Raw genomic sequence first — 14,116 nt, 5'->3', positions numbered from 1 at the left:
GATTGAACTGCTGTGGTTTTCATACTAATCTGATATTTTGTTTCTTAAATTTACTTCTCTTTGGTTTCAAAGCCTCCTAGAATAAGGTTCTTAACCTGGATTTTTATGTAGGTGGATCCATTGTAATTGTATTTATTGTACTCCTGTCTGCATGCGCTCATGTAAAATCATTTTACTTACCAGTAGGCTCACTATGCTCATCAGGAGATTAAAGTTGTTCTCCTTACTTGCAGTATAGGTTTTTCAGGATTAATCTGTATTGATGCTCATTTTATATGCTCCTCCATCAAAGAAAAGACAATGTTTTGGCCTCTGTTGCTCCTCTCACACACACTGCTCTTATATAATTTTTGAGCTGTCTATTTTGCAGCCCTAAAATCATATAGCTAGAGTCTTATATTCATTCTAGTATCTCTAGGAGAAAGATGGAGTCTGGAATTCTTCAAATTTTAGACAAAACTGCCAGTCTTATGTGCATACAAGTACATACACAAGAGGGTAATACATTGTATCAGGCTTTTGCTAGATTTCCCTTAGCAATTGCTTCAGTTAATGGCCACTTTACAAACTGCTGAAGAAAAGAGACATTCATTCTTGCATTGGCACTTTTTGACTCCTTGATGATAAGTATGTTTTTCTTACTTCTGTGGTTCTTTTGATCAAAGTGCTAACTAAGGAAGAATTAACTTTATAATATATGTCTACCTTTAGAAGTGAACTGAATTTGCTTTAAAAAGTAATCATCTCTCATTGGTGGAAATTTGCTCTTCATTGTATATTCATTTATATTTTTCAAGTAATTTCTATTGAAATAGGAAAATTTCACAATATTACATTGAAAACATTATTAATGTGTAATTAAAGTGGTATTTAAAAAGAGAATTAAAAGGCAACAACCCTACAGAAAGCTTACTATACAGATTGATTGGTTTAAACCAAATAAAACAACTGTGTCCATCATCTCCAATAGGTGTCTTTTAGTCTAAAAATGAATTAATTTCCAGTGGCGATTGTAGTTTTTACTTATTTGATAATAGATATTGAAGATGTTAACAATAAATCTTAGAGCATAATAAGAGATAAAAATTATTTTAAAAGAGTAAATATATTCCAGAAATGTGAGTAATTTAATATGACACTAACTCCCAAATCTGATTATTTAATAATACTTTGTAAGACTTTAACCCCTCTTTATCCCACACTTCCTGGCAATTACTTTTAAAATACGAATTCAGTGATAAATTATTCCAAACAAACTATAAAAAAGCAACTAGTAATTTTTTTCTAGTAATCTAGCATACAGTATTACAAATATAAGTAAGTGCAGTAACTGCCTAGGACTCTAAGCGCCGCTGTTCACCTACTTGAAGATAAACGTAACCAAGCTCCACCCGGATACTCTGGACTTCCACCTCACAAAGACCCGCAGATCCCACAAACCAGCTACAGGGCTGCGGCAAAATTCCGTCTCTAAGTTTGGAAACTCCAGCTCTCCGTAAGACGATCTTCATAGCAGCAGCAACAAGGTAAACGAGACACATATGCCCAGTGAAGATTCTGAGTGGATTCCTTAGCGAAACAACAATGGCCGCTGGAAAGAATTACCGAGGATGCAGCGGGCTGGTGCTGCTGTGCGCGCTCCTGGGCAATCTGGGGGAGATGGGGAGAGGACAGATCCACTACTCTGTGCCGGAAGAGAGCGACAAAGGATCCTTCGTAGGTGATATCTCTAAGGACCTGGGGCTGGAGTCACAAGAGTTGACGAAGCACGGAGTCCGCATCGTCTCCAGAGGTAGGACGCAGCTCTTTGCTTTGAATGCGCGAAGCGGCAGCTTGGTCACCGCGGGCAGGATAGACCGGGAGGAGCTCTGCGCTCAGAGTGCACCGTGTCTTGTAAATATTAACATCCTGGTTGAGGATAAAGGGACACTTTGGGGGATAGAAATAGAAATCACTGATATCAACGATAATAGCCCGAAATTCCAGGTTGAAAATCTGGAAGTAAAAGTTAACGAAATCTCTGCTCCTGGAACACGTTATCCACTTCCAGAGGCTGTTGACCCAGATGTGGGCTTGAATTCCCTACAGAACTACCAGCTCAGCTCCAATCACCACTTCTCCCTGGACGTGCAAACTGGAGACGACGGAACTATGAACCCAGAGCTGGTGCTGGAGCGCGCCCTGGACCGCGAGGAGGAGGCTGCTCACCACCTGGTCCTCATCGCCTCTGACGGCGGCAAACCGCCTCGCTCCGGCACAGTGCACATCCAAGTGACAGTGCTGGATACAAACGACAATGCCCCGGTTTTTGCTCAGCCGATCTACCGAGTCAAAGTCCCAGAGAACGTGCCACCGGGCACCCTGCTGCTTACTGTAAGTGCTAGCGACCCAGATGAGGGAACCAATGGAGAAGTGGCTTATAAATTCTGGAAAATTAGTGAAAAACAATCTCCATTATTCCAGCTTAATGAAGATACTGGTGAAATATCAACAGCAAAGAGTTTAGATTATGAAGAATGTGCATTTTATGAAATGGAAATACAGGCTGAAGATGTGGGGGCACTTCTGGGGCGGACCAAGGTACTCATTTCAGTGGAAGATGTCAATGACAATAGACCTGAAGTGACCATTACATCTTTGTTTAGCCCTGTCTTGGAGAATACTCTTCCTGGAACAATAATTGCCTTCTTGAGTGTGCATGACCGAGACTCTGGGAAGAATGGTCAAGTTGTCTGTTACACACCTGATCATTTGCCTTTTCAATTAGAAAAATCAATAGATAATTATTATAGATTGGTGACATGCAAATATTTGGACCGAGAAAAGGTCTCTATGTACAATATCACAGTGATGGCCTCAGATCTAGGAACCCCACCTCTGTCTACTGAAACTCATATTGCCCTGCATGTGGCAGACATCAACGACAATCCACCCACTTTCCCTCATGCCTCCTACTCAGCCTATATCCCAGAGAACAACCCCAGAGGTGCCTCCATCTTCTCTGTGACTGCCCATGACCCTGACAATGGCAACAACGCCCAGGTCACTTACTCTCTGACCAAAGACACCATCATGGGGGCACCTCTCTCTTCTTATGTCTCCATCAACTCTGACACTGGTGTCCTGTATGCACTTCGCTCCTTTGACTATGAACAGATCCGAGACTTGCAGCTACTGGTGACAGCCAGTGACAGTGGGGACCCTCCACTTAGCAGCAATGTGTCACTGAGCCTGTTCATATTGGACCAGAATGACAATGCACCAGATATCCTGTACCCTGTGCTTCCCACTGATGGCTCCACAGGTGTGGAGTTGGCACCCCGCTCTGCCGAACCAGGCTACCTGGTGACCAAGGTGGTGGCAGTGGACAGAGACTCAGGCCAGAACGCCTGGCTGTCCTACCGCCTGCTCAAGGCCAGCGAGCCAGGGCTCTTCGCGGTGGGGCTGCACACGGGCGAGGTGCGCACAGCGCGGGCCCTGCTGGACAGAGATGCGCTCAAGCAGAGCCTGGTGGTGGCAGTGCAGGACCATGGGCAGCCCCCTCTCTCAGCCACTGTCTTGCTCACCATAGCTGTGGCTGACAGCATCCCAGATGTCCTTGCTGACCTGGGTAGCATCAGGACCCCAGCCAACTCTGATGATGCAGACCTCACCCTGTACCTGGTGGTGGCAGTGGCTGTAGTTTCCTGCATCTTTCTTGCCTTTGTTATTGTACTGCTGGCTCTCAGACTGTGGCGGTGGCACAAGTCAAGTCTGCTTCAAGCTTCAAGCAGTGAGTTAGCAGGCCTCCCAGCCTCAGGCTTTGTGGGTGTGGAGGGAGTACAGGCTTTCCTGAAGACCTATTCCCATGAGGTCTCCCTTACCTCTGATTCGCGGAGTCATGTGATCTTCCCGCAGCCCAACTACGCGGACACACTCATCAGCCAAGAGAGCTGTGAGAAAAATGATTCCTTGTTAACTTCCCTACATTTTCATGAAAGTAGGGATGAAGCTGCTTCTGTTAAGGTGAGTTCAGTTCTTTGTTTGCATTTATTTCTTAGAGGAATTATGTTTCTTATAAATTTTAATTTGTGTTTTGTAACACATGTTGTGAAAAAGTTTAAAATAATTTTTAAGGTTTACCACAAAGTTTTGGGTTTATTTTACTGATACTATAAAATTGAGCTCTAATTGTCATAGTTTGTTTCATCTGCTTTCCAAAGGCTTAGACAAGATCCTTTAAATATGAGCTGTTAACCTCTTAAAGCCTTCCATATTTTACTCTAATTATCACTTATCACTTATTCTCTTAAGAAATATTTGCCCAACCACATACAGTAAGTTTGTTTTATATATAGGAATATATACATGTGTGTATAGAAAATATATATAAACATATGTTTGTGTGTACATATATATATATATAAATTACAACTTACAAAAATTGAGGCTTCTAAAATTTTGTATTAATTTAGTAAAAGTAAAATACGTCAGCATTTTAAAGATTTTTAGGATTGCATGTAAAACTAGGCTTTTGAAGATTTCTTTACTTTAAACCTCTTTTCTGAGCCCTCTGTCTGGATTGGTACCCGCCAAAGCTTTAATACTTCTTACATTTCAAAACATGAACATTTTTAAAGGGTAGATCCTAGTGGTAGGTAAGACTGGGCCCTAAATGTTGTTTGTGTGTCAGTGATCACCCAGAGCTCATACCAGTGGAGACATGGAATCTAAGGCCTAAAATGGCCATTCCCCACCCCAATTCAAATTTGAAATAAAGTGCCATTTTAAATTGTTCACGGTGATTTTTGCAAAATGCAGATGAATATGTTTCATTAGAATTCCGATTAGCTGTTTTGATTATACAGCCATGTGAAATGAGCTGTGTTCTCATGGTAAGAGTTTGAGAATGTTGGTTTTATAAACAGAAGTTACATGTGCACAAATTCTAAGCAAGCTGATAAATTCAATTTAAAACAATCCCGCCTGGATTTCATGTTTTCTGTATTCCTTGTTATAGCATTTAAATAAAGCTAACCCCTGAGTTGTCATCAGATGAAAGTGGAAAACACAATAAATCATTTGCTAATAATAAAACGCCATATCCCAGGGATTGTGCTGTGTTCCCTTCTATTTTGCGTATATAATGGATAGGAGTTAACTTCATAACTTCTGTAATGTTTGGGTGCACATTCATTTGAAGGGATGACTATATTATTGACACTTTGCAAATTTAAAAACTAAAAAATTTATCCTGAATGAAAAAACCCTTACTCTTGCTCAAAACATTCACTAATTATAAAAAACAGAAAGTTTTAAACAAATGGAACAAAATTAGCAGAAATGTCACTATATTCAGTAAATTTATGTAGATAAATAAACTTACGATAAGCTCAGTTCCTCCAATTCTGAAGTCACTGCTTAGTTCAGTATAACATAGGTACGTAGATAAGGAAGTAAATAATTCTACTGGAATATCCCTTTCTGACTTTGTATTGGAGAATAGATAAATATTTCCCTAATAAATTTTAAGAATGAACTGACGTATGATATTGGGTATGACATAAGTCAGTTAATTTTCAGATATGGAGTAGGGGGTACAGTAAGTAATCTCCTGGCTACATCATAGGGACAGTTTTTTGGAATGAATACTTCTTGAGGTACTCAGAAGAGTAAAAACTATTTTTGTAAAGAGTGTTCAGATTATCAGGAGGAGATGTTTGAGGATTGGTACAAAGTTACACAACTTTACGAAATAATTTTCAACAACATTAATGTTCTCTAATATATGTGATAGGAAACAGCATTAATTATGTGGAAACGTTGGGGGTAAACATAGGAATCAGTGAAATATTTCTAATTGTTCATATATCATAGCTAATAAACAGAAGTGATTTGTGAAGTTAGTAGACAGTAAACTCTCTTGAGGGCAAGACCTGTGCCTTATTGCTATATGGCCAGTGAAAAGGCCAGGACTTAGCAGGAGGCAAAAGCTCAATGTATGTTTGTAAAATGGTGAGGTGACCAGTATCTGTAGGTTTATATACAAACCCAACATGATATTTCTAACAACTTGAAAACAAGAGAAAGATACCTTAAAGAAGTATTTCTAATTTAAGATATTAAATGTATAAACATAGAAGCATGGCCTGTTCAGTTAAACAGTTACAATTATTGTAGCTGGTTAAACTGAAGCAGCAGGGGCTGCAGTTTCCTAGTGCGGACTCTGGGCGCCGCTGTTGGCCAAAGTGGAGAGCTCGGTGCTGGCCTCCTCGCGCAGCCGCAGCGCACTTTCCCCAGCTCAGACTCGCTAACATTGAGCCATTCCACCGCTTCCTCCTCTGGAAAGCAAGAAACCCTGCCTGACCCCCAAGCCAGAAATAAAGCTGTTCGGAGCTCCGGACGACTGCAACACAGAGATTATCTGTAACCCGGCGTCTCCAGGCCGGTGAGCAAACTGAGGGGAGCAAGAGGGATGGGGAGCGGCGCTGGGGAGAGAAGCTGGGCTGAGAGGCGGCCAGTGCTGTTTCCCTTCCTACTGTCTTTGTTCTGCCTGGCGCTCTCTGAGCAGATCCGCTACAGGATTCCCGAGGAGTTGCCCGAGGGGTCGGTGGTGGGGAACCTCGCCAAGGACCTGAGACTCAGTGTCCATGAGTTACCGACTCGGAAATTGCGCGTCAGTTCGGAGAAGCCTTACTTCACTGTGAGCGCAGAGAGCGGGGAGTTACTTGTGAGCAGCAGGCTAGACCGGGAGCAGATCTGCGGGAAGAAGCCAGCTTGTGCTCTGGAATTTGAGGCTGTCGCTGAAAATCCATTGAACTTTTATCACGTGAATGTGGAGATTGAGGATGTTAATGACCACACGCCAAAATTCACGCAAAGTTCCTTCGAGCTGCAAATAAGTGAGTCTACGCCGCCAGGCACTCGATTTATATTAGAAGTCGCGGAAGATGCAGATATTGGCTTAAACTCTCTGCAGACTTATAAACTTTCTCTTAGCCCTAGTTTCTCGTTGGTAAATAAGGAGAAACAAGATGGTAGTAAATACCCGGAACTGGCATTGGAGAAACCCTTAGACCGGGAACAACAGAGTTATCACCGTTTAGTCCTGACTGCCTCAGACGGTGGAGATCCACCCCTAAGCGGCACCACTGAGCTGCAGATCCAGGTCACTGATGCCAACGATAACCCCCCTGTATTCAGCCAGGACGTATACCGAGTCAGCCTTGGAGAAAACGTGCCCCCAGGCACCACCGTGCTGCAGGTGTCAGCCACCGACCAAGATGAGGGCATCAACTCGGAAATCACTTATTCCTTCTATCGGACCGGGCAAGTCTTCGGTCTGAATTCAAAGACCGGGGAAATTACAACTCTAAACCCACTGGATTTCGAAGAAATCAAGCAGTATTCTATCGTGGTAGAAGGGAGGGATGGTGGAGGACTGGTTGCACAATGTACAGTTGAAATCAGCATTCAAGATGAAAATGACAACAGACCAGATGTTACATTTCATTCTCTAGTCGAAATGATTCTGGAAAGCGCATTGCCAGGAACACTAATTGCGTTGATCAAAGTACATGACCGAGATTCCGGGGAGAACGGGGAGGTTAATTGTCGATTAGAGGGTGAAGTCCCTTTTCAGATAATCTCTTCGTCCAAAAATTCATATAAACTGGTAACCGATGGAACCCTGGACAGAGAGCAGACCCCGGAGTACAATGTCACTATCACAGCCACGGACAAAGGCAAATCGCCCCTCTTTACAAGCAGAACTGTCACCTTGCATATTACTGACGTCAACGACAACCCTCCGGTTTTCCACCAGGCCTCCTACGTCGTCCACGTGGCAGAAAACAACCCGCCTGGAGCCTCCATCGCCCAAGTCAGCGCCTCTGACCCCGACCTGGGGCCCAACGGCCACGTGTCCTACTCCATCGTGGCCAGCGACCTGGAGCCGCGCGCGCTGTCGTCCTACGTGTCCGTGAGCGCGCAGAGCGGCGTGCTGTTCGCGCAGCGCGCCTTCGACCACGAGCAGCTGCGCGCCTTCGAGCTGACGCTGCAGGCCCGCGACCACGGCTCGCCCGCGCTCAGCGCCAACGTGAGCCTGCGCGTGCTGGTGGGCGACCGCAACGACAACGCGCCCCGGGTGCTGTACCCGGCGCTGGGGCCCGACGGCTCTGCGCTCTTCGACACGGTGCCGCGCGCCGCGCAGCCCGGCTACCTGGTCACCAAGGTGGTGGCGGTGGACGCCGACTCTGGGCACAACGCCTGGCTGTCCTACCACGTGCTGCAGGCCAGCGAGCCCGGACTCTTCAGCCTGGGGCTGCGCACGGGCGAGGTGCGCACGGCGCGGGCCTTGGGCGACAGGGACGCGGCCCGCCAGCGCCTGCTGGTCGCAGTGCGCGATGGGGGACAGCCGCCCCTCTCGGCCACCGCCACGCTGCTCCTGGTGTTCGCGGACAGCCTGCAGGAGGCGCTGCCTGACCTCAGTGACCGCCCAGAGCACTCTGACTCCCAAGGTGAGCTGCAATTCTACCTGGTAGTGGCCTTGGCCTTGATCTCCGTGCTCTTCCTCCTCGCAGTGACTCTGGCAATCGCCCTGCACCTTCGTCGCTCCTCTAGCTCCGCTTCCTGGGGCTGCTTTCATCCTGGTCTCTGTGTCAAGTCTGGACCTGTGGTTCCCCCCAACTACAGTGAAGGAACCTTACCTTATTCCTACAATCTGTGCGTTGCCCATACTGGAAAGACCGAGTTTAATTTTCTGAAATGCAATGAGCAGTTGAGTTCAGGACAAGACATCCTTTGTGGTGATTCACCTGGGGCCTTATTTCCATTGTGTAATTCCAGTGAGTCGACTTCCCATCCTGAAACTCTAGTGGCGGTGAGTTCCGTTTAAGTGTCTATTCCTTTTCATCATCTACAGAATTTTCCTTGTTCATATGAAAAAGTATTAAATGTTCAAGTCTATTGAGTTGTCTTAGGGATATTATAGCTCATCAGAAAGCGGTATTTCCAATATTCAAGGGGAATGATGAATTGAGAATAGGTATGTAACATACAATAGAGTTATCTTACCCAATTCAGATTTAAGTATTGTACCAATTTCCTATCTCTTTTTTTCTAATTTAATGAAATTTACCCAGTGATTGTCTCATTCATTATTTAACATATTTAAATATTTATTATATATAACTAAACCTAAAATTTAAAGTAGGCAATCATTTAATTCATTCTTTAATGTAAATAAACTGCTACTAGGTATCTTCCTTCACTGATACCACTGGTACAGTTTCTATCCCTTTCTTATATTTATTCCTCATGTCTAGTTCCTTAAATCTACCTATTTGTGAGTCTTTGAATCCCTTAAAATTTTAAGAAAAAATCCTGTGTCTGTGGTGTGTGTGACAGAGAGAGAGAGAGAGAAATTCAGTGATCTCATCAAAAAATCCAAGTCATTATCTAAGTTCCTTCAAGTTTTCTTGAATGCAAATCCTCTTCTTTTTTATAGTTACTAGAAGGAGATACTTGATTTTAAAAAAAAGGAAATGCTATTGCCTCCATAACTTGCTCTCATTTTTGACCTGTATTTCTTGAAGAAGAGGGGAAAGTCGCTGCATTGTCTTATTATTTGGAGCCCTAAACATTTCCTCCTATATGTATGAGGAACGGAGAATTCTGAGTTTTCCATTTTTAAGGCAAAAGCTATTAATTTCATGTACATACAAAGATGCCATTATGTAAGTATCAGTCTTTTGCTTGGCTTCTCTTAGGAACTGCTTCAGTAAATAGTTCCTTTACAAAGTGCTGAAAGAAGTTTCTTATTGTGGTACTTTCTACTTTTTAGTGGTAATAATTTGCTATATATCTTGTGTTCTTTTCCCCAAATTATTACATAAGTTTAAGTGACTCATATAATAAGAAGTTTAAGGTTACTTTAAAATTTCATACTTTCTTGATGGAAGAATTGAAATGGAAACTTTCTGTTCAGTATATGTTCATTTGAATCTTTCAAATGCCATGGCCTGTGTATGCACTGTGAATTCACATAAAAAACTAAATATAAAAAAACTGAATAGTATAAAAGTGTAACAGTGACAAGTAAGTAAATTAAGAAACACAATATGTTTAAAGCTTAGCAATATTAGATAAGAAAGTATATTACTATTACCTAAATTTGTGTAAACAAAATCTTAAGGAAATCTTACTCCAGAAATTATACTATGGAATAAATTAACCTTATAAAATAGCTTCAGTGAATAATCTATTCATATATTCATTCAATATAGTTATGTAATATACATATATAAACATATATATAAAATTAAGAATAATATGAATGTATTTCCAAAGAGGATTGCATGTTCTAATTACTTCAGAGAATAGATAATAACGTATAGAAAATATTTGAGACATTATAAAAACGAAATTAGAATAATTTGCATATCTAGAGAGAGAGCAAAATTCTAGCAAGAATGAGAATAAGTTAGTTTGATTTTAAGAAAGTGATGATTTAATAATACACTTAATAGAAATTTCATTCTACTTCATTTCCAACTAAAATACCCATGCCCACAAATGGTAATTGCTTTTGAAATATGAATGCACGACAAAATTGGAGAAATCTAAAACCATAATTGGAGGAGAGTAGTATTTTCTTTTTCAATCATGTATAACAAAAGTATTGCACATCTCAGTGGGTGTAGTAACGGCTTAGGACTCTGAGCGTCGCTGTTCACCAACTCTAAGAAAAGCTCAATCAGCGCTCCTTCCGGATATTAGGGTCTGCAACTACACAAAGCCGCTCCGATCCCACACATCAACTACGGGGCTGCAGTGTAACTCGCCTCTTAACGTGGAGCATATGGGTTTCTCCTAAAGAAAGAAGATCACCATAATTTGCAGGAGGGAAAAAGAACCTAAGGAGTTAGCGTTCACAGAAAGTATTCTTGGAGAAAAAAAAAAAACACAACAGAAACCTTAGTGAAGCAACAATGGCCGCTGCAACGAATCGCCTGTACCACAGGGGACTGGTCCTGCTGTGCCTTTTCCTAGGGAGGCTATGGGAGACCGGCGCTAACCAAATCCGCTACTCGGTACCTGAAGAGACAGAAAAAGGCTCTATCGTGGGGAATATTTCCAAGGATCTGGGGCTGGAGCTCCGCGAGCTGGCGGAGCGCGGAGTCCGCATCGTCTCCAGAGGTAGGATGCAGCTCTTTGCTTTGAATGCGCGAAGCGGCAGCTTGGTCACCGCGGGCAGGATAGACCGGGAGGAGCTCTGCGCTCAGAGTGCGCGGTGTTTGGTGAATTTTAAAGTCCTGATTGAAGACAGAGTGCAGCTTTACGGAATAGAAATAGAAGTAACTGATATCAACGATAATAACCCGAAATTCCAGGTTGAAAATCTAGAAGTAAAAGTTAATGAAATCTCTGCTCCTGGAACACGTTATCCACTTCCAGAGGCTGTTGACCCAGATGTGGGCTTGAATTCCCTACAGAACTACCAGCTCAGCTCCAATCACCACTTCTCCCTGGACGTGCAAACTGGAGACGACGGAACTATGAACCCAGAGCTGGTGCTGGAGCGCGCCCTGGACCGCGAGGAGGAGGCTGCTCACCACCTGGTCCTCATCGCCTCTGACGGCGGCAAACCGCCTCGCTCCGGCACAGTGCACATCCAAGTGACAGTGCTGGATACAAACGACAATGCCCCGGTTTTTGCTCAGCCGATCTACCGAGTCAAAGTCCCAGAGAACGTGCCACCGGGCACCCTGCTGCTTACTGTAAGTGCTAGCGACCCAGATGAGGGAACCAATGGAGAAGTGGCTTATAAATTCTGGAAAATTAGTGAAAAACAATCTCCATTATTCCAGCTTAATGAAGATACTGGTGAAATATCAACAGCAAAGAGTTTAGATTATGAAGAATGTGCATTTTATGAAATGGAAATACAGGCTGAAGATGGTGGAGGGTTGAAGGGGCGGGCCAAAGTGTGCATTTCAGTGGAAGATGTCAATGACAATAGGCCCGAAGTTATCATTACATCTCTGTTTAGCCCAGTGAGGGAAGATACTCCTCGAGGAACAGTAATTGTTCTTTTCAATGCTCATGACCGAGACTCCGGGAAGAATGGCCAAGTTGTCTGTTCCATCGAGGAGATTCTACCTTTTCAATTAGAAAAGTCAGTAGAAGATTATTATAGATTGTTGACAGTCCAAAATCTCGATCGAGAAAAAACCTCTGAATATAATATCACAGTGACTGCCACAGACAAAGGAATGCCGCCCCTGTCCACAGAAATTCACATCACCCTGCACGTTGTTGACATCAATGACAATCCACCCTCCTTCTCTCAAACCTCCTACTCAGTCTACCTCCCGGAGAACAACCTTAGAGGCACCTCCATCTTCTCAGTAACAGCCCATGACCCCGACAGTAACGAGAATGCCCGGGTTATTTACTCCTTAGAGGAAGACACTATCCAAGGGGCACCTCTCTCCTCTTATGTCTCCATCAACTCAGACACTGGCGTGCTATATGCATTGCGCTCCTTTGACTATGAGCAGTTTCGTGATGTTCAAATGCAGGTGAGGGCAAGCGATAGCGGAGACCCGCCACTTAGCAGCAACGTGTCATTGAGCTTGTTTGTGCTGGACCAGAACGATAACGTGCCAGAAATCTTGTACCCTGCCCTCCCTACGGATGGCTCCACGGGCGTGGAGCTGGCACCCCGCTCCGCACAGCCCGGCTACCTGGTGACCAAGGTGGTGGCGGTGGACAGAGACTCAGGCCAGAACGCCTGGCTGTCCTACCGCCTGCTCAAGGCCAGCGAGCCAGGGCTCTTCGCGGTGGGGCTGCACACAGGCGAGGTGCGCACAGCGCGGGCCCTGCTGGACAGAGATGCGCTCAAGCAGAGCCTGGTGGTGGCGGTCCAGGATCATGGGCAGCCCCCTCTCTCTGCCACTGTCACGCTCACGGTGGCTGTAGCTGACAGCATCCCAGACGTCCTGGCCGACCTGGGCAGTCTCGAGGTCCCCGCACACACAGAGGCTTCGGACCTCACGTTGTATCTGGTGGTGGCGGTGGCCGCGGTCTCCTGCATCTTCCTGGCCTTTGTCATCGTGCTGCTGGCTCTCAGGCTGAGGCGCTGGCACATGTCGCGTCTGCTTCAGGCTTCAGGAAGCGGACTGGTGGGCGTACCTGCCTCTCAGTTTGTGGGCGTGGACGGGGTGCGGGCTTTCCTGCAGACCTACTCCCACGAGGTGTCGCTCACCGCGGATTCGCGGAAGAGTCACGTGATCTTCCCGCAGCCCAACTATGCGGACACGCTCATCAGCCAGGAGAGCTGTGAGAAAAGCGAGCCTTTGTGCATTTCAGATGATTCCAGATTTCCTATAGAGGACACCCCTTTGGTTCCAGTGAGTTCAATTTTTCTTTTACTTTCTATTACAATTGATTTTCTAAGTGTTTGCACTTAAGGTAGGATAAGCTGATATTAACATATTTCTCACCAAACATTTAAATGCTCACTCGGCATATTTTTTGCTGCAACATCTATAGGAGGCATTTATTGGTTTCATCATTGATATAATTTTCGCTTTCTCATAATATTTAACCTAGGGTCAGTGGAAACCTTCCTCTTGGGGTTGCTCTCATTATCAGGCATTGGGCATGGGTCTTTGGGTGAGATTGCTTGAGTGGTTACTACTAACTCTTAGGGCTGGTTTCCACTCCTGAAATTTATTATCATTGTTATCTCCACTGGCCACATTGTGAAATTCTTACTCTAAAAACATTTCTACAGTCACTGCTATTTTTGTAAGGGGAAATAATAAGAAATCAAATGCACTTTTCTTGGAGAAACAACAGAAAGCCCAGATTCACTGTTTCTCTTTTATTTCTATGACAAAACAACACCCCTTAGAGGTGATGCATTTCATGTATGTAGAGGTTGTTTGCATTTAAAGATCATTTCTGAGGACAATTCAAACTTCAGTTATTATCCATTTCCAAATCCTAGTAAAGCATGTTTTACTCCTTTAATGGTGAAATTTTATACATCATTTGTTCTCATCCTCAAAGATTTTGATTTCCTAATACCATAGTGTCAGATAGTTAATAGTTTGAAATTCTCCTATAG

The 14,116-nt window shown here is 44.0% G+C and overlaps 1 protein-coding gene and 1 long non-coding RNA gene across 16 annotated transcripts in view; one reads left to right on the top strand and one right to left on the bottom strand.

Annotated features, from left to right (window-relative positions):
• Nucleotides 1-7,873, bottom strand: part of LOC140691867 (uncharacterized) — a 42,716-nt gene extending 34,843 nt beyond the window's left edge. Inside the window, exon 1 of the long non-coding RNA XR_012067499.1 lies at nucleotides 7,814-7,873. This is a non-coding gene — a long non-coding RNA (uncharacterized lncRNA). The remainder of the gene's footprint in view (nucleotides 1-7,813) is intronic.
• Nucleotides 1-14,116, top strand: part of LOC102540146 (protocadherin gamma-C3) — a 175,754-nt gene that overhangs the window by 63,845 nt on the left and 97,793 nt on the right. The window contains exon 1 of one of the 15 annotated variants that reach the window (XM_072956052.1): nucleotides 1,130-4,005. The exons of 11 other annotated variants lie outside the window; for them this stretch is intronic. In XM_072956052.1, the coding sequence (XP_072812153.1) occupies nucleotides 1,585-4,005 (2,421 nt within the window). In that variant the 5' untranslated portion in view covers nucleotides 1,130-1,584. Of the gene's footprint in view, nucleotides 1-1,129; nucleotides 4,006-6,168; nucleotides 8,861-10,770; nucleotides 13,395-14,116 lie in introns of those variants that run through there. 3 more of the 15 variants (XM_072956078.1, XM_072956105.1, XM_072956034.1) reach the window with 3 other exon arrangements.

Source organism: Vicugna pacos, chromosome 3, assembly GCF_048564905.1.
Source record: "Vicugna pacos chromosome 3, VicPac4, whole genome shotgun sequence".
Taxonomy (NCBI): domain Eukaryota; kingdom Metazoa; phylum Chordata; class Mammalia; order Artiodactyla; family Camelidae; genus Vicugna; species Vicugna pacos.
The sequence above is the reverse complement of the archived record's forward strand: the minus strand, read 5'-3'. Positions and strand labels throughout refer to the sequence as shown.